The sequence below is a fragment of the Halichoeres trimaculatus genome, unplaced genomic scaffold, assembly GCF_033239565.1.
Source record: "Halichoeres trimaculatus isolate MK-OKI-2021-1 unplaced genomic scaffold, fHalTri1.1 fHalTri1_scaffold_3, whole genome shotgun sequence".
Lineage (NCBI taxonomy): Eukaryota > Metazoa > Chordata > Actinopteri > Labriformes > Labridae > Halichoeres > Halichoeres trimaculatus.
Genome location: NW_027437181.1, coordinates 26,004,553 through 26,023,805, shown reverse-complemented (window position 1 = coordinate 26,023,805; position 19,253 = coordinate 26,004,553). Strand labels below are relative to the sequence as shown.

Sequence of the window (19,253 nt, the reverse complement as noted above, 5' to 3'; positions counted from 1 at the left end):
CAAACGTTGACACACTTTCAAAGTTTTTTCCCCCTCTCCCTGCCTCGCTGACAGAAACCAATGAGGGGCTACAGATCACATTTATTAGATGAGAGCAACTGAGAGGGAAAACGGCAGAGAAAGACACAGAGTACGGAGTGGTGAAGAAGAGGAAAAAGACTGAGAAGGATCAGAAAGAAAAAAAGGAAAAAGACAGGTGAAGGTGAGCAGGTAAGTGTGTGAGTAGATTAAAAACATTAAGTAAATGATAAAAATCAAAATTAGAAAATAAAAAACACTGCTGAATCAGTGAAAATAAAAATGATTAAATTTCAAAAAACTCAAACAATGGCATAAACTCAATTTCTTGTTTTCGCCTCCTTCCTTATATAAAAAGCAAATTTAGAAGAAGCTGAAATCTCTATGGACCCTGTTTTCTTTGCTGCACCACGAGAAAAAAAAGACAACCCTTGTTTAAATTTCTTTTTGGGACTGTCACCAAGCTACACAAATAATTCATATCTAGCATGTATATCATCCTGAAAACGTCATTTCTATTTAGTAACATTCTTAAAGACAGAGACAAAATGTACGAACCTGTGGATCAAACAAAAAGTAGGGGTGTCCATCTTTGATGTGAATAGCCAGAAACTCTTCCTGGTTTCCTGCAGAGAAGGCACAGAGCAGCAGGCCATCTGGGGACTGGGTCTTAAAACTCAGTTTTATACCTGATGGAAGAAAAATACAAATTCTGAGATTTGTGATGTGAGGAAACTAAAGTTTTTAAGAATGAAATGTGGTCAGGCAACCAGAAAAAGACCAAACAACTGACAGGATAGCTCTGCTGTTGATGTATAATGTGAGTCAAACCCTTAATGTGAGAAACTTGTGGATTCTCAGACCAGCAGGACCTCTGACAAACACAGAAACACACACAGCAGAGAATTCATCCAGCGTGCTGCCTTGTCATGTTACTATGGATCAGAGATTGGATCTTAATCCACTACTAGATCCACATAGCGATACAGAGCCCACAATTTATGCCTCTCTGTGAGTACCAGTGCGTTTCCTCAGCTCTGCTTGTCTCCAAAGGGAAAAGAAGTGTGGGAAGATCTGAGGAGTTGAATGAAGGCAGTCCAGAGTTCATCAGAAGCTAGTGTTAGCAAAATAATTAGTGTGTGAATTCATTTAACACAGAGAGAAGTCAAACAGTTACACTTAGAGCTCAAGTTAAGTACAGATTAGCCATTTTTAACTCCCCATATACTTTTATTGAAATCCCTTCCTCCATCTTTTTTCTTACCTTCAGTCCTTTTGTAACCGCAGCTGAGTATCTTATCAACACTCACACCAAGAGCAGAAACTTGCACTTCTGTCTGCAAGCTTGTGTACTTGCTTTACTTTGTGCAAAAAAACACAATACGAAGAAATGGTTTACTGTAAGCACACAGGAAGAACTGGCCACAGGCCAAACAGCAGTTATGTAGGCTGGAGGTGTTTACAGGTCAGAGACAGAAAGGAAGCCAAAAAGTCTTCCAGAGAAGAGCAAGAGAGTTCAAGGGGAAGCAAAAATAAATCAGTGCTCCTCTCTGAGCCTTTCCTCTGCCAAATATTCAGAGACCAAAAACACAAGGATTGAATTGTACTGACAATAAACATCCATATATGCGAAGTCATACAGTTTCAGAGCTTACAGTTTCCTTAATGCCCTTCTAGTCAGAGGGTTCTTTATTTCATTTATTAAGCAATTTATCTGTTTTCTCTACAAATTTAAAAATGAAAGCAGCAATACTTGGGAGGTACATAATTGACACTCTGCACAGGATTCAAACTAGAGAAGGATGATGAGTTTGTAAATATAAAGAGGTGTAAGTACTGTTAAAATCTCAACCTGAGTGGATCAAAAACATTCTCCAATAAGAATGTTGCTCCTCTGAGAAATTATTCAGTAGAAATGGACCCTAAAACTTTTCATCTTTGCCTTAAGTCCTTTTTTACAGAAGTGTTGCCCATTATGTGCGGCAGCTTTTTCCATTTCACTCCAGTGCATCAGTGACACTTAAAAAAATAAACGGGAAACACTAAATGCGAAAGAGGGTGTGTCAAACTTGTTGCTTATTTCACTGTAAAATGCACAGGTGAAAACCAGTTATATGTAGAGGAAACAATGTATTTTATTATAATTATTTTATTGTCTAGTTTCAACATATTGTGAAACCTAAACCAAAATAAGCAGAACAGCACGGCTGGTGGTAGCATGCAGGAAGACAAACATGTTCTTTACATTAGACCTGCCCTCTACTTATCAAGCAGGCAGCTGTCATTTACATCCATGACCTTGTCTCCAAAGAAATGAGTGAAGTCATGACAGATACCTGACATTACATTATCCCCCTTTAACCTTCGCTCAGTGTCAAACTCTCCTGATCTCACATACATACCTTTCTTGTCTACCCATGCTTTTAACCTCCCTCTTGGTCCTCATGACCTTCTCATTTCCCTTTTCTCCCCTTATGGCCTCATTCGGTTGTTTTTATATACTTGTACTCTAAATTCTGCTTCTAATCTTACATTCACCATTTTTGCTGACCAAACTCAAGTGAAAACAGATATCTGTCATACATTTATCCAGTTCTGTTTCTAAAGACCAGTCCTGGATTCATGGGACACACCTTTGAACCAAAAAACACACCTAGAGAAATTGACAGCCAAAAATCATCAAATGGTGAAAGACACCACATTATAATTTGGCATATCTGAATATGAAGAAACAGTCGTCTTTTTTCACTTTATTGAGGGAGGTGTCCAGGATTTGAAGTCATTTTATTATGATTATTGTAGCATTCAAAGTAAGGTCGTTCAGGCCTTGTTTCAAATTTGATGTGAGTTTGATAAGACAAATTATTGACCGTATACAAGCCTAAAACACCCCATATCATTTATTGGTATTTGTCTTCAACACTACAGACCTTTTGTTTGAACTCTGCTGAAATGATTTAGAGAGGGGAAACATAAAGAAAAGTTTCTGACTTATGTTTGATAAAGGAGGACAACTTGTTTGGACCAAATACCCAGCATCAAAGTCACACTGCTCGTGCTCAGCATTACTGCATCCAGATTTTCCCACAGGACTTGTGCCACTTCACACTGACAACCACTTTGGAGCCATCAACAGATAAACATAAGCACATGTCATGACAGGTGTGTCTGTTACACATACAGAGTACATGCAAGCATCCACCTGCACACATAGTATGAGTGAGCACGCTCCTTCTCAAATACAAACACACAGAGACAAAGACTCAAATAAAGTATCATACAAACGCAAAAAATGTATAAACTTGACCCAATAACACATTGTATATGACATTAATAAATTCAGTTTTAAGAATGTAGAGAGTCAAATTAGCCTTCACTTTTCTACCCAATGATAAAAAGATGAACCCTCAATGTTTATAAAACCTAATTACTCCATGTTCACACACCAGAGTGGTTACTATAAATGAGAAACGTTCATTGTTGACTTTTATGTAAAGTAGAACAGGCTTATTTAAGATTACTACTGAACGTAGTGTCTCCTCACTCTCTGTGTCTAAGTGAACAAAGAGGCTATCATTCCCCACAATATGCCACATTAACAAGCAGTAATATTCAGTCATCACTATTTAAAGAATAGTCCCGTTTATTGGTACTATTGTTTCATGTGTTATTGGATTGTTTCTCCTCTCTCTGTCTCAGTAAACAGTGGAGGTTGTGTGCAATCATCTACACAACATAACCTGAATAACTCCAGTCATGTTAGGTCTGTGCTGGCATTAATCAGAGCCTGGCGTATTAATTAGAGCGCGGCAGCTAGCTAATTACACCCATAGATTCTGCAGCAGCCCATTAAATATACAAATGACAGAATTAAAGAGCCCAGCCTCTTCTGATTAATCTTTAAATGGGGAAAAACTAATGATGTCTGTGCAAACTTTCCCTTCACACATTTCTCCCCCTCTCCTCTCAACGTCAATGCCTGGCAATCAATCATATTAATTAAGGAAAAATAATTTGTATCATTTAACATTTCCCTCCTTCCTGCTCAGTTGCTGCAGTGGTGCTGTAGTAGTGTACTGTATTAGACTTGTTTGGATATCATCTATTTGTTCCTGCATTCATTTTTCTGTTTTTTTTCATAAACTTTGTTTGTGATGTTTCATCCTTCTTCATTTACTGTAGGATGTAGAAATACATCTGGATTAGTGAGAATATTAGCAGGACATCACTCTCATTTTAATCAGCCAACTTAAAGCAGAAATACAGAATTACAAATGAGCACACAAGAGTTTTGTAATCTGTCTGAACTCGAAACTCCTTAAATAGATCATTTTACAAAGAATAACATCTACTCCTCTTAAGCTCCATTCAAAGATGAACAAGGAGAGTAGGAACTCACGTTACAGGGTTTTACATGGAGTCACTTCAGATAAGATGAATGGACTAACATGTATTTATGGAAACAAGCACTTGCGCAGTTTTCATACCACATCATGTTAGTGTATAATTATAATCCTATTTCATTCAAAGTAAAATTCAGAGTGCTACATATTGACCTGAATCACCCTAAATTCATCCAGCATTTAGAAGCATCATTAATCACAAGTAAACAGTCTTATTATTATTAGAAACATCCACTCCAATCACAATAACTGCATAGAAGAAACGGCCTATTTGGCTAAAAATGATTTTAGTAAAGTGGTCATAAAATTACAGGTGAAAGGGCAAATGTCATGTAAATCTTAAGTATGATTTAACATATGTGCACATGTGCCTTTTATTGACATTTTAAGGAAATGAGAGAGCCTGTAAGTAAAATTCAAGGAAATAACAAATAATTAATTTTCCTAGATTGGTGCATTAAGAGGATGGAGGAAAATTATGATCTGATTCCATCAGGATCTAGAAATGCATTAACACTACTACTGATAAAAAAGAACAGCCAAGTTTTCTAAGATTAAAAAAAATCAAATCAAGCAATAGAGTCTCAAAATCATGTTTTTAGATACTATGTTTTTGTTTTATCCTCAAATGGTTTTTCAAAGACTTAACTCAGATAAACAGTTCACAGTTGTCATTGTCAGAGTTACTAGGTTTCCATAAGACATCAACGATTGACGAGTCTCTCCTCTGTGATCAATTGACTCTCGAGGGGGCATTACACTGCATTACATTCATAATCCAATTTGGCTTTGATTTGTTCGCTGTTCCATGCGCTTCGATGGGAATAATTGTCTGTAGATGATGCTATTAGTATTGATGGTTGTAAAGGGCGATGGTTTGAGGACTGCCGACACATTCATGGTCCAGAATAGATCCGGTCTGAAAGTGACTGTCTGATCCATTACCCTTTATAAAGGAGGAGAGTGAAGGAGATAAGAGGCATCCCCTCAAAAGCAAAAGTCATCATCTATTTGCTTAAAGCATTCTGAAAGATCTATTTACCTTTGTGCCAAAAGACCATGGATAAAAAGATCATTATCTGTTGATTTGGGATTAAATAAAATCAGTAATGGAGAGAACAGAACAACTGGGCATCATCTAAAGGGTAAACAAAAGTAAAAGAACTACTGGAGTTTCTAGAAACCTAATCAAGTTTTCTGGTTTTGGGATTACCATGAAATAGAAGCACACTGCCCCTGCATCCCCAGTTTAACAGAATTAAGATTACCTGAAAAGGTTTTATCAGTGACTAAAACTTTTGTGAATATTCAGATCCAAAAATAACAACTGGTGATATGAGGTTCATGGACGACAGTGAAGTGATCTCAAGTGGCATCAAAGAGATTTGCTCGCGCAAATCCCACTGATTAGTATCAGCAGTCATTAATTATGAGCGTCAGACTGGGTGATGTTCCAGATGAAGCAGAACATGTTTGGCTGTGCAGCTCAACCCTCTAATGATGCTGGTAAACAGAAAGATAATTGTCCTTTAAGATGACTGGGGAAGTCATTCTAAAGAAATGTCGCAAGAAAACTGAGACACTGTGGCGCAGAAACTGAACAATACAAAGATAGATCAACAAAGACAAGCATGAACTCCGCTCAAAGAACTGGCCTCAAATAAACACACTCAAGTCATTCATTTTCTAAACCATACACAGAACTCTACATGTACCTGGATTAACTTTCTTACCTGTGAAGTCAGTGTTGACAGGAAGTGTGTTATTTGGAAACTGGTAGTAACCGTTACCAGCAAATCTGGTTCCTCTGACAACAGGGGCTTCTGGGTCAGATAGAGAAACATCTGTTCTCTCAACCTGAAATGAAAATGATACCAAAGATTATTAAAGCATATTTAATACAAAAAGAGCTCCCTTCATACAAGGGATGACTTTTGGGGAGTTTCCATCACCTTCTGCTTACGAGTTATAAATAATCTCCTTGTACCAGTTGATGGCGCTCAAGTCAGCTCATCTGGGATACTGAATAGGATACATTGCCATAGGGCTGGGTATTGCTAAGAACCCCACGGTTCGGTTCCATTCAATTTGATTCGATTTCGATTCATTAGGGTTGCAATTCAATTCTATATCGATATCGATTCGATATCAATTCGATTTGATATTGATTTCAATGCTTCAATTATCAATTTTCATGCCCCATGTGAACATATGTGGTATGTCCCCTAACCTTTTGGAGCAATAAAACAACCCAAGCATCAGACTTTAAAGCTAAAGAATCTGGCTTTATGCTTCTGCTGCTGCTTTGGCTGCCATTTTTTGGCTGCCTCTCGTGGCCCTCGTCCACTCAACAGGGATAACACGCACACTCCTCCCATGTGCCAGGAGATGAATCGATTCAGATGATTTGCTGAATCAATATTGAATAGGGTGAGGCAATATTTCGATGCATCGATTCATCCATATTTTTACCCACCCCTACATTGCCAACCCCACATGGCTAGCCCTGGCTCTACCTTGGGACCTCCCAGCAACGCCACAGCTTCCTAGAACCATAACAAGCTCCTTTATGCTAAGAAGTAGCTGCCCTATTCAAAGTTCCCTCAAGATGTCTGAGCTCCTAAAACTATCTCTTAGACTACACCCAGCCACCAAAGAGACACCTATTCTAACTGCTTATAGAATAGAATAGAACTTATTTGTCATTGCAACAAGTGCAACGAAATTGAGGAAATTTCTCAAAACGAACACAAAATTATATTGAGGATATGAATCTTTAGTAATTACCCAAAGAAAATAGAATGGTAACTTCAGAGCTTTGCACACAAAAAGTGTCTAACTTGTGTTGACAACACTAACACAGCCCTGCTTTGGTTCAGTCCTTCTCTGTACACTTTCCGTACAACAGAAGCCGTTTTAGCCCCACAGTATTAGTGACTGAGAAATGGTATTTTACATATCACACCTAAAGTTGGTCCATAGAGCCAACGATCAGCCCAGCTGAGTGCCCTCTCTTTGCCTGCTGCCTGGTTCATACAGTTTGTATAATACAATAAACAGAACAATAGCCACCCAAGATGAGGCCAGAACTTTTAAAGCTCCCCCTGGTGACTGGCTGCAGTATAGATCTTGGGGCGTACCTCTTCCATATTAACAGATTGAACATGGGCCAAACTAATAAATTAATATAAATGTCTTTTTTTTTCATGCATGCTTTCTGTCATAGCATGTTATTCTTTTTGTACAAGCTGATTCAGAATGAATTTTTCATTTTTCTGAATACAAAAGTTTTAATTAGTTGTTTTAATATAACTAAGGAGACACTTACCTGATTATTGTATGATAGCGATGACCTATACACACCTGATATAGTGGATGTGGCCCATTGAGATGAGTTGGCGGTTCCCAATCTATCTGAATTGTAGTTTCATTTACTGAGTGTAATCTGGGCGGAGACAATCCACTTGGAGCTGAAATGATAAGAGAAAAATATTAGAAAACTGGGAATCAACTGAGTGCTGATCAGATCTGAATAGCTTTATCAGCTTTAATAAGGTGGATTTGTGAGCTTTCTTTTTCTTTGTTTTGTAACATTTGTTAAATGGACATCAAAAACGAGCACATGTAAATAACTGCTGTAATATAAGACACTTAAGATTTTTATCTTGTTGTTATAGGAAAATTATTTTTGATTTCTCTTTTTTCCAGTAAATAGATGTCTGTAGCACTTTTTCATACTTATTTATGCCTAGACTGGACACATGTCACGTTTCATTCTACAGAGGGTCAATTTAATTTCCTTCCTTCACTTAAGATGTTAAATTAAATGTCCCTTTGAAGCATACTGGGAGCCACTGGAGCTGCAGCTTCATGCTGTATCATAAATAAATCAACTGGAGACTGGCTGATATGGGGGGAGAAGATATATAAGAATGGAGAAAGAAACGTATCAAGTGATGGACTGGTGTAGAGATGGGAATGATGTGTATGCATTAAGTGTCAATCCATCGTTGTGTTTCTGTGTGTAAATGTGTGAGAGTGTGTGTGTGTTTCAGTAATGGTCTAAATGGTTTGTGGTAGGAGTAAATTAGCTCTCAGTGACACGCATATGGACCGTCTTTAGTGTGAGTTCTAATAGAGCTCTTAAAAGGGAAGTGGACAGCTTGTCTAAGGCAGCTCATCTTGGCACATCAAACCATAAATTACTGCCAATCGATAGCTTACCAGTCTATTGAAATTGAGCTATGGTGACATTTAGAGCATTGGTTGTGCCACTCACACACACACAATAACACACTCCCTTGTTTTAAACAATGAAGGAAAAAAAGTGTAACAAAAATGTATTTTTTTGTTCTGAGGCACAGAGAAAGTAAACAGGTTGGTGAAAATCCACAGCTGTGAGTGCTTTAAGACTTTAGTGCAGGCATTAACATGAGACTGATTTGTGTAAATGGCTGAGTGAGAATCTACAGGAGACAGATATCAGCCACTTTCTGATGTTAGACCATCCTGAACAACATACCAAAGAAAACCAGACTTGCACAAAGAAAAAGTGCAACATAAATAAAGTTGTTATTATTGTTACAGACAGTCATGTCCCTTTGAGAATTAAACTAATTGAACTGTTTCAGCTCATAGCCTATCCTCCACTATGGCACTGAAAATCTGATTAGCATATAATATTAGTAATACCTGGCTGTGTTGAATTCTTGGTTCTGATTGGTTGAAATCTCTTAACAGTTGTTCATTCTCTTGCTCATTCTTAAAATCACAGGTGATACAATGGACAATCTGATCACACATTTCACATTAACTCACATCAAGGAGTCAGAGCATATCAATTGTTTACAGTTTATGACTTCATCTCTTCCTGTTGACAATGTGGCATAAAAGCTTATAAGTAACATACAGACTGATGCATACTTGACTTGTGGTTGTGCAAAACTACAACTGCAATTTTTTATCTCAGGGTGTTGTTTGTACCCTAACTATTGCCCCCCTTTTTCTTTGTTTTATTTGGTTCCTTCAGACCAGTGGTTTTCAAAGTGGGGGACATGGCCACCTGAAGGACCATCAGGTGGGGGCTCAGAAGACTGGAGGGGAGGGATTTTTCTTTTTACTTTTATTTTATTTTATTTTATGTTTTTTAATTCAACAACCATTTTTCCTGAACATACAACACAATAAGTGTCATAATCATCAAATTCTCGAGTTTCTGCTTGTACCTAACTGCATCTTGTGTGACAAATGCAACTTTGGCATGATAATGTTATAATCCCTGATGACCTGGCGGCTTGTACTTGTTATAACACGATTAAAAAAACTAGACTGAACTTTGAGGCTCTTCCTCTGTCGAACTACTGAATTTATGTAAGAAAGGAAAATCCCACCTTGGTTGACAGCCCTGAAACGCCTTCTCGTTTTTAAATCAGCCTACTTGTGTGAGTCTGGCTTTTGTTTGTTAGTTATTTCCTGGTCCAAACAAATGTTAAAAGTATTGAAAAGTGAATAAAAGTTTGAAAATACATTCTCAAAGTTGACATATCTTTGCATCTTTTGTAATGTGTGTTTTCAAAGGGGCTTCCCGGCCAGGAGCAAATGTTATTTGCACCTGGTCAGGACAGCCTTTTGGCTAACTATCATTTTCATGCTGATTCATAAGCACTTTAAAAATCATATAAAAATCATTAAAACAAGAATAAATCATACCTTAACTTTATATGTCCACTTATAATGAAGGCATCTAAACTTGACTGGTTTAAAGTGTGAAAAATTGTAACTTGCATCTCCCAGATAACTTTAAACCTACATTCTTAAGAGTTTTTAGGGTTAATTTTTTTCCTTTGAAAATTCAGTGATGAAAAGTAAAATATATGTTTGTCCCACTGAACTTGTATTATTATGCTTTAATATTTTTCTTTGAATTTATTACACAAAGAAGTAGAAAATACAACACCTGCCTCAGGAACTTTGCAAACTGATGTATGGAGAAATGTTCTTTGTACCAATCAAGAAATAAATGACAACTGATTTATAAAAAAAAAAAAAGTAGTATTTTCTTTGTAGTAGTTCTCTTGGCAATTCTTGCATTCACAACAATATCATACCATTCTTATAATTATCTGTAAGAACAGAGAATCAGGTGGAATGGAGGGATTCATGTTTTGACATCAGGGAAATGCATTTCAAACTTTAACAGAGAAGTGTGTGAAAGTGTGACTGTATATATGGTTTTGTTTGTGGTGATACAAAGGTTTCATTCACTAGTGATCAAAAAGATTATACTGTGCTGTCCTGTATTCTGAGTGTGTAAACTATTTATTTATTGCATATGCTTGTTGATTCACCGGAATTCATTTAACATTGTGACATATTCAGTTTGACAAAAGCCACTTGCCTTACCATGAGTGCGCTTGAACATACACACATTCGCAGACACACACGCACAAGGTTAACAGTCCACCAGAAAGGTTAATTTTAGCTGCCGACATGGTAATGAAGCAGCTAAATCATGGGCCAGCTCCCAGGAGCAATTGTGCATGTGTGTGTTTTCTGTTTTTACAGCGACTGACATGTCTTAACAGGCTCTTAGCGTACAGTTACACCACGCACACAAGCACACCACTTATTGACATGACGATCCCTTGCCATGCATATTTTCCTCCTCAAGAAGGGCCTCAGGCCAATTATGCGTAAATCAATAAAGTTCCTGTTCTGTTGAGTGGTGTTACAGTGTGAGTGTGTGTGTAAGTCTTTTTGTGTGTATGTCTTGTAGAACAAGCCTTTATGGATGTAGGATACATAAAACATCACCATCAGGCTCTGATTAGCCACTCACTTTACGTTGTGATCGATAACTTTGTGGAAAGACACACACATTGAAACAATTGCAAATGCATCCACACACATGGACGGAGCGCTCTCTCTCCATGTGTTGTTGCATCTGTCTCAGTGTGCACGCTAATGTTTAGTCATGTGCTTTGGTGTAACTCCAGTGGTTCACAGATGCTGTCTGCTCACTTACAGCAGATGGTAGCTGACTCTAATGGCCCAGCCTTATGTGTGGTAGATTTATCAATGCATCAGTACCAAGCCTAAGTACACCTTACCAAGAGTGCAACGTAATGGAGGATCATTTCCTCCACAGAGTCACAATGTTTATGTTTTCTTTAAAATCAACAAGAAAAGTTCAGAGCAAATTTAAAAGGGGGGGTTTGAATGTTTGTTTTTCTGAGTCACACTTAACATGAATAATTCATTATAAACAATTTACCTTTTCAAGATTTTTTTTAACATAAAACGAAAAATGATTCAAGTATTTTTTCTCTTCAATCTAAGGACAAAGACTCCAAGATTTATATCCTCTCAGTAAGGTGAAAATGTGTACAAATTTTGAGGGTGTTTCTGTTTCTCTATTAAGTTTTTGAAATTAGCAGTGAGGGAATTAAAAGTAAATAAAAATAATAGCAATAAAAGGAGCTTTCTTTCAGCTCAGGTTTGCAGCTCATTTGTTCTCTGGAGCTGACAGATGAAAATTTGTAAAGGCAACTTTTGATGAAAAAAAGCTAGAAAGATTAAAAATTTTGTAAACACAATCTTAAAAGCACATCTTAAGTCCAGCTCTGTCTCATTAAATGTGCAGTAAGAGTGGAGCACTGCAAATCCTTGTTTTATTTCATACAACTATTCCTTTGACTTTTTGTCCGTCTAGCTCAGTGTCTCTTAGCATCTAAAAGATTTCTCCCGTGAACAAAGAATCAACATTTCCACACAGGTGGGGTGGTGATATACAAAGAAAAAGCTAAGTGATCAAGTTGTTTAATTTGGCTCCACAGAGATTTAAAAGTCACAGTTAGAGCTTCTGCTTGTCTTTTTTCTTTCTCTCTAGGCTTTATTTATTGATTTATTTTTTGAACAATCGTAGAATTGTTCTTGAAAGCCCACCACACTTTTATTGAGAAAAGCTGCTCAAATTTGCTTAAATATTTTCTGTGAACTCTGGAGAAGACTGTGCTATGAGGTGTGGAGCTACAGCAGAAGCTGAATACCCAATGGAGAGGCACTTGCTATGCAAATGATTCTGAGATACAAAAAAAGAAACTGCTTAACGGCATATGCCATTATCATTTCTTATAGTTGAAACAAGGGACATCTTTGGCATTGGATGAAACAAAATGGTGGCAACAGATGTGGCTGTTAAAAATACATTCAAAAAGCCAACTGGGTACAATAAGCCATATTGTACTGTACTGTATTACAGTCAAGAGAAGTCTTTGGAATCACTTGAAATAAACATTGTCTCTGTGTCAACAGATGTAGCCATTCAAAATACATTTAAAAAGTCCACAAATTACAATATGAAGTACTATTCATCACAATAAACACAAGGAAGGACTTTTTGAGAATCATATGAAATGAAGATATTCACTGTGTCAACAGATGTAGCTGTTTAGACTTTGTTCAAAAGCTCAAATCCCTGAGCATGTATTTATAGATGAAAGGATTTTTTCTTTTCAAAACCACTCAGCACACCCATTGTCTATTCACTGTGTAAGAGATTTAAAAAGGAAAACAATACAGGAAGAAACATAAAATGAGCAGCAAGAGTAGAGACTATGAGTGAACAGATGGAATACTGTTTTGGAGGGTCAAGTTTGCGTGTGTGTGAGTGTGTGTAATGTGTATATTGCAGAGTGATTCATCTTTCCTCTGCTGGCATGTGCTACTAAGTGTTTAACTGAAAGAGCCACGTAGAAAGAAATGAAAGAGGGACTGAGTAAAAACTGTCATCAAGAAACAAATGCAGAAAGAAGCTGGATAAAAAATTCTGTGTGTGTGTGTGTGTGTCATTCTGCGCTGATCCATTAGTGCCCATCCTGCTCCTATAGAGTTGTGTCTGAGTCACCAAACAGCCAATTCACTCTACTTTCATAATGTAATAAGTCCAGAAGCAGCAGAGGGACTGAGGAGAGACTGAAGAGACATGGTATGTGTGTTTCCAGCAGGAAACTTGTGCAACATTTTTCTCCTTGTAATTAACAGTTCATTGTTTTTACAAGAGAGCGATGAATATCCCCTCTGGTTAACACGACTACTACTTGACATTTGAGTATCATATGACTGACTGTGTGCATTTGGATGCATGTGTGTATGTCACAGACCTGGACTGTTGTGAGGAGAATATCATACAGTCATGATTCACCATAGGTTGTGTGTTTGACCTGTCATAAAGGTTTACTGTATCATGAAACGTTGAGTGCATTTGCAAAATGTAAATCTTCCTGGTTTTGAACCTGATGTCTTAAGATCTTACTTGTTGTCAAAGTTTGTTTATTCATTTTACCTGCTGCTAGAGTCCGTCCTGATCGTGGTAGACTTGTAACACAACCCGTTTTTGTGCAGAGGGTAACGGTGAAGTTGTAAACATGGTAGGGCTTCAGTCCTTTCACAACATAAACAGGTGGAGATGATGGTCCTGCACTGTGAAGGACCTAAGAAAAAGAAGAGGGAGACTGGTGTTATGTTGGAAAAACATAAATTAGATTTGTTCGTCAGAAAATTACATTCAAGGGGAGAAACTAAAGAAAGGTTGTAAAGTCGAGTGTGGGGGAACACACACTTGCATCCTTGAGAGAAACAGAGTGCTATGTCTGAGGATGGCGCCAAGAGTTTTATTATTCAGAAAAGACACAAGTGTATGTGTGCATAAGTCAATTCCTTCCAACCCAGGGAACCAATGTTATGGAGAGTGAGGACCAACGACCACCGTAGAAGAAAAGAAGGCTGTTCAACGCTGCATCCACAAGCATTTCTGTGGGTCTGTGTGACCACTTCTCTCCCCTCAGAGGAAAACTTCTGTGTTTCCTCCAAGGTGCATGTTTGTCTTCCATTCTTCCAGGAATCAAATAAAAACTTAAACAAAATGAACTGATCTGTTGCATATTTTGTTGCATCTTCCTCTAGTTCTGACAAAGGTTTGCCTACCATGTTATAATTACCAATTTACTTTACTGTAATTAGGGAGGAAAAAAAAGACTGAAAGAAAGTGTTGGTACTGTGAGACGCTCCAACTTTGTCTTCACACATTTTAATGGTGACATACCTGCTGACATGGTCAAGAGCCCAAATATGCTCAGTGAGAATCTGTGAAATTGTTGTGACCATCAGCCCAAATATTCTAATCAAACAATGTTTCAGCACATTGTTTTAAGAGTGTATGAGACACGGCAGCCATTCAAACTGAATTTATTACAAACCAGCAAGTTAAAATTACACAAGTCAGTTATGCATTATCATTATCATTTCATGGTGCTTTGAATTTTAGCATTTTCTACTGAAGAAAAGTATGCAGACACTTAATGTTGTGTCTTTTGTGTGTGTTTGTGTGCATGTAGGTGGGTGTGTGTGGTACCTGGCTAATAAGCGGGGGAGCATAGGGATTGTTGCTCTGTTTCGTGATCAAGTTGACCCGATATTCTGCAACCTGTCCTCTGGCTATGATCCCCTGACCTTCAGTGGAGCTCCAGGCAACTTTGAGAGCAGTGGGTGACAGCGGAGACACTTGTGGAGGAGCAATAAACTCTGGATCTGGAAACAAACAAACAAACATTGAAACCCTTCAATCATCTCACCTTAGGCCACATCATATAATTTCTGGATAAGAATTGTATTCTTGTCTATCTGCTTTCTAATTAAGTTTGCCTTTTCTATCTGACGTGTTAAATAAAGTAAGCCCAAATGAGATGCTGCTTTTTTCTGGGTTGTAAAGTTTAATGCCACTAATCCTTGAAGTACACATCTTTAAATCTGTGCTTAAGTCTCCTGTTTCTTGATAACTTCTGAAGTGAAATCAAACATTTTTCACTTTAACTGAAAATAAGATAAAAATGTAAACACAAGCACACAGGTTAGCAATAGAGACATGGTGGCTCTTATGAGGACTTAATGGATTTAAATATTTGGTAATTTTATGGTTGTGAGAGCCACTATTACACGACAGATTAGAGAGATGAATTCCTTTATTCTGCTGTTGATGGCATCTAGCTGTGAAATACGCTGTGAAATGTGATTCACCGTAGACACAACCACAGTCATTTTCTGTCTTTCTGACACAGCACATGTACGCGCACAAACACTGACACACTCCTCACGTTTCAAATGGTGTTATCATATGCTTGTTATCCAGACACATAGCTCGGAGTGACGTTGGAGGCAATCGTTTAGTCTTAATGAGCCATATCATCTATTTGAAATTCAAATACCTTAATGAGTTTCCCCTCACCCACATACAGTTTCCATTCCCTACTTCCTCTTTCCACAATCCTTTTCACAAACACTTTTGTTTCTAAATTTTATACAGTGATTTTTTTTTTTAAATAATCCACTAAAATCATTTTTAGAGTATAACCAAAGCATCACTTTTGTTGTATTTTGGTGATTACTGAGATCCAAACATACTTCATTACTCAATGTCAGTAACTAACGCAGCTTTCAAGGCTTAAAAGGCAGTTAGCACCCATAGGTTTGCAGCAACACCAAAGATTTCACAAACCATTTTTTGCTCAAATGTTAAAGCTAATCACATCTTTCTTAACCCTGTAAAGCCTGACACATAAAAAAGCAAGAAAGATCTAAAAAAAAATAAATAAATAACTGAGGTGTTTATTGACCCACTAAACAAAATCCACTAAAAAATATTGCTTTACCATTTTGTTTATATTTTTTTGTATCACATTTGACACATTAGGCAGTTTTGGCAATGATTTTAGGAACGTTTTTTAGAAAAACATCCCTACTTTGAATGCAGAAAATACGGTTTTAAAAAAATGAGTAAAAATGTAAATGTTAAACTCACAGCAATGCCTCGAAAATTTATCAAGGATTTTAAAGTGTGTCGCTGATTCATGAGAGCAGCTGTTTTGAAAAAGGCCAAAATACAACTCGAGTAGCCTGTAGTGGAGTGGCTCAGTGGTAGACTTGTTGTCTCTTGTTTAGAAGGTTGAGGGTTCAATCCCAGCTCCTCCAGTCACATGCCTTGAGTAAGACATTGAACCCCAGGTTGCTCCCTCTGATGGTCAGTGGTGTGTGGATATAAATGTGTTGGATAAACTGATGGTTTTTAATTCATAACTCTGCCATAAATGTGTGAATGTGGTATGGATGGGTGAATGAGACTACCAGTGGAAAGAGCTTCGACTGGTCACAGACTAGAAAAAGCGCTTCATGAGTACTGGTCCATTTAGTGGTATGATAATCCTCAAGGGGGTAGAAAACATTTTTGAAAAAAAAAAATATTTAAGAGCCTTTGTGAGAAAACTATTTGTCATGTTGAGAAAGAGGTCTTTGAAAGTCACATATCAACTAGAAAAGCACTCATAGAGCAAAGACCTCTGCCAAGCATATTGTGATCATCATGCAACATTTAATGCCTACTTTAATGTTATACTCCCTTTCAGCAGACTGTCTGCTACAATTTGGTGTTAGTTGCAGGTTTGTACAATAATTTGTTACCTGACAGTGTTGAAAATGATGATGACCCAGTACATATTACATATTCCAGATCTTGGTATCCAGAATATTTCCAGGATCTGGATTGTACTTTTACATCTGTCAGAAATTATTGTGACCTTGTCTTATGTTGTTTTTCAAAGCAATCCGACCATTTATGGTGGAGTTATATACACATATGGTGAAAACAGCCCTATCTCACAATGATAAAGACTGTTTTAAAGAAATCCTGGATCCAGGCGGTGATCCAGATTAACTCCAATATTTAATCTCTTCTCCCTTATCCCATTTTGAACATTTCCTGAAAATTTCATCAAGCTCCGTTTGTTACTTTTTGAGTAATGTTGTTCACATACAAACAGACAGACGGACAAACTCTCCCAAAAACATAACCTCCTTGGTAGGGGTAAATATATTACGTTTGGTTTTGTAGGATTAAAATATCTGAACCCTATCTGTACTTTTATAACCCACCTGTCGTCTAACCACCAAATTTAATGCCAAAAATTAACGGCACATAAAACTGAATAAAACACTTGAGTCAAATTCAGATACTAACTCTCAAAATATTAGAGTTTGAAATGTTAATTTGGATGATATGTGGGATCCTTTAAAATACAGGAAGACCCAGTTGGGCATGAAACAAAATACACCTTTCTCTCATTTGCAAAGAGTTTATCCTTCAACAAAACTTTAAGGAAAATACTGGACTTTAATAGACATTCAACTCCAGATTGACACTTGATACAAACCTCCCTCCATGGTGCGCGCTGTGCTCCACCCTGACGACACACTTCCTGCCACATTGATGCTCACGACTCTCATCTGATAGGTGGAGAAAGCCTGCAGACCTGTGACGAAGGTACTGTCCTCTGGCGGTGGGACTTTGCTCTTATTGGTTTGCTGTGCCTCTGGTGACATGCTTAGGTCCAGCCAACCAGAGCTGAAGAAAACTTTCTGTTCAACCGCTCGACTCGAAGAGTTTGATGATTCCACAGGACCACGAAGAAAGAGCTCATATCTTATGATTACACCTGAACAGAGAGCAAAGACGTAATAAAAGCTTGAATCAAATATGGAAAACGACACAGGAACTGTACAGGAAAGATGCACTTGCTTCTTCTTTCGTTTAAACTCATCTGTTTTTATCCTATTAGCTTTAAAGTACCATTAAACCCATTCACTCCACAGGAATAAAAGAATCATGTATGCACTGGAGTCGATTTCCTCACATCATACTCATCCCCTTTGATCACCAGAGGCTATTTTTTCATAAACGTTAATATTACTTTGATAAAACGTTAATACCACTAAAAATGAGAAAGCTCTGGCCAGTGTTTGGCCCTGTTGTAGAAAACAGGCTGATAATGACTAAGTCCTGGCCTGTTCTGTTTAGCTCTCTGGTGTAAACCCGGCTGTTGTCCTTATCTCTCATCCTCTGCTCCACTTGTTAATAGGAAAATGACAAAGCTGGGTTAGAGTGAGGACAGAGCAAGCTGCACAGCTCATACAATAGAAGATTTACAAACTTACTCTGCAAACAGATTAAGTCAAAATCTGGTTTTAAATATGAAGGAAGAATGAAACTAAACAGAGGCTTGACATCAAACTTCTGAAGGACCGTGTTCACTTTCTCTAAATACTGTTCTTTTTTTCTGCTCTATACTTCAGCATCAAGTCTTATTCTCTACGAGCAACATTATTTCTTCTTCAGGCTGGTCCCTGCTCTGTATTTTATCAAAATGACTTAAGACAGTTTGAGGAAATACGACAACACTGACTATTTGTATCCAAAAGTTATAGCTGTGGCTTAGCTTTGAAAAATACCTCTCTCTCGTTATTTAAAAGAAATAAATACATAAATAATAAGAAAAAATAATGTTTTTACCAATTCTTAGAGTACTAACACTGCATTATCTGTTTCTTTAGGACCAAAATCCCAATCAACAAATGGTAGGCCGTTGGTAGGCAAAATAATAGGCCGGTAGTTATTTCATATTAAACATCTGCAAGTGTCTTAAGAATTACATTTTGCGGAATATTCATGGCGATTACAATGTGGTGTAAAAAGTTGGAGAAAAGGCTGTGAAGCTCATATCAGCAAATAAAAACTGTCTTTTTGCAACAAGGAGGCCACAGTGCTTCTATAGCTTGAATAAACTGTGATAAAAAAAAACTGGTACTTGTAGAAGCAGATCTGTGCTACAAGAATATCCATTGTCTCCTTCAGTTTATCTTGGGCTTGCCCAAAAATGACATACAACAAAAATAAAGTTAAGTAGGTATTTTTGTTATTTAACACCTGTTGTTGAAACCTCAGATTCC

General features: G+C 37.4%; 1 protein-coding gene across 1 annotated transcript in view; it reads right to left on the bottom strand.

Moving 5' to 3' along the window:
- Positions 1–19,253, bottom strand: part of ush2a (Usher syndrome 2A (autosomal recessive, mild)) — a 207,317-nt gene that overhangs the window by 125,752 nt on the left and 62,312 nt on the right. The window contains exons 25-30 of the mRNA XM_074666066.1: positions 17,681–17,962; positions 14,833–15,008; positions 13,765–13,912; positions 7,785–7,891; positions 6,155–6,278; positions 577–707 (exon numbers count right to left, since the gene is read on the bottom strand). Coding sequence (XP_074522167.1) covers positions 577–707; positions 6,155–6,278; positions 7,785–7,891; positions 13,765–13,912; positions 14,833–15,008; positions 17,681–17,962 — 968 coding nt within the window. The remainder of the gene's footprint in view (positions 1–576; positions 708–6,154; positions 6,279–7,784; positions 7,892–13,764; positions 13,913–14,832; positions 15,009–17,680; positions 17,963–19,253) is intronic.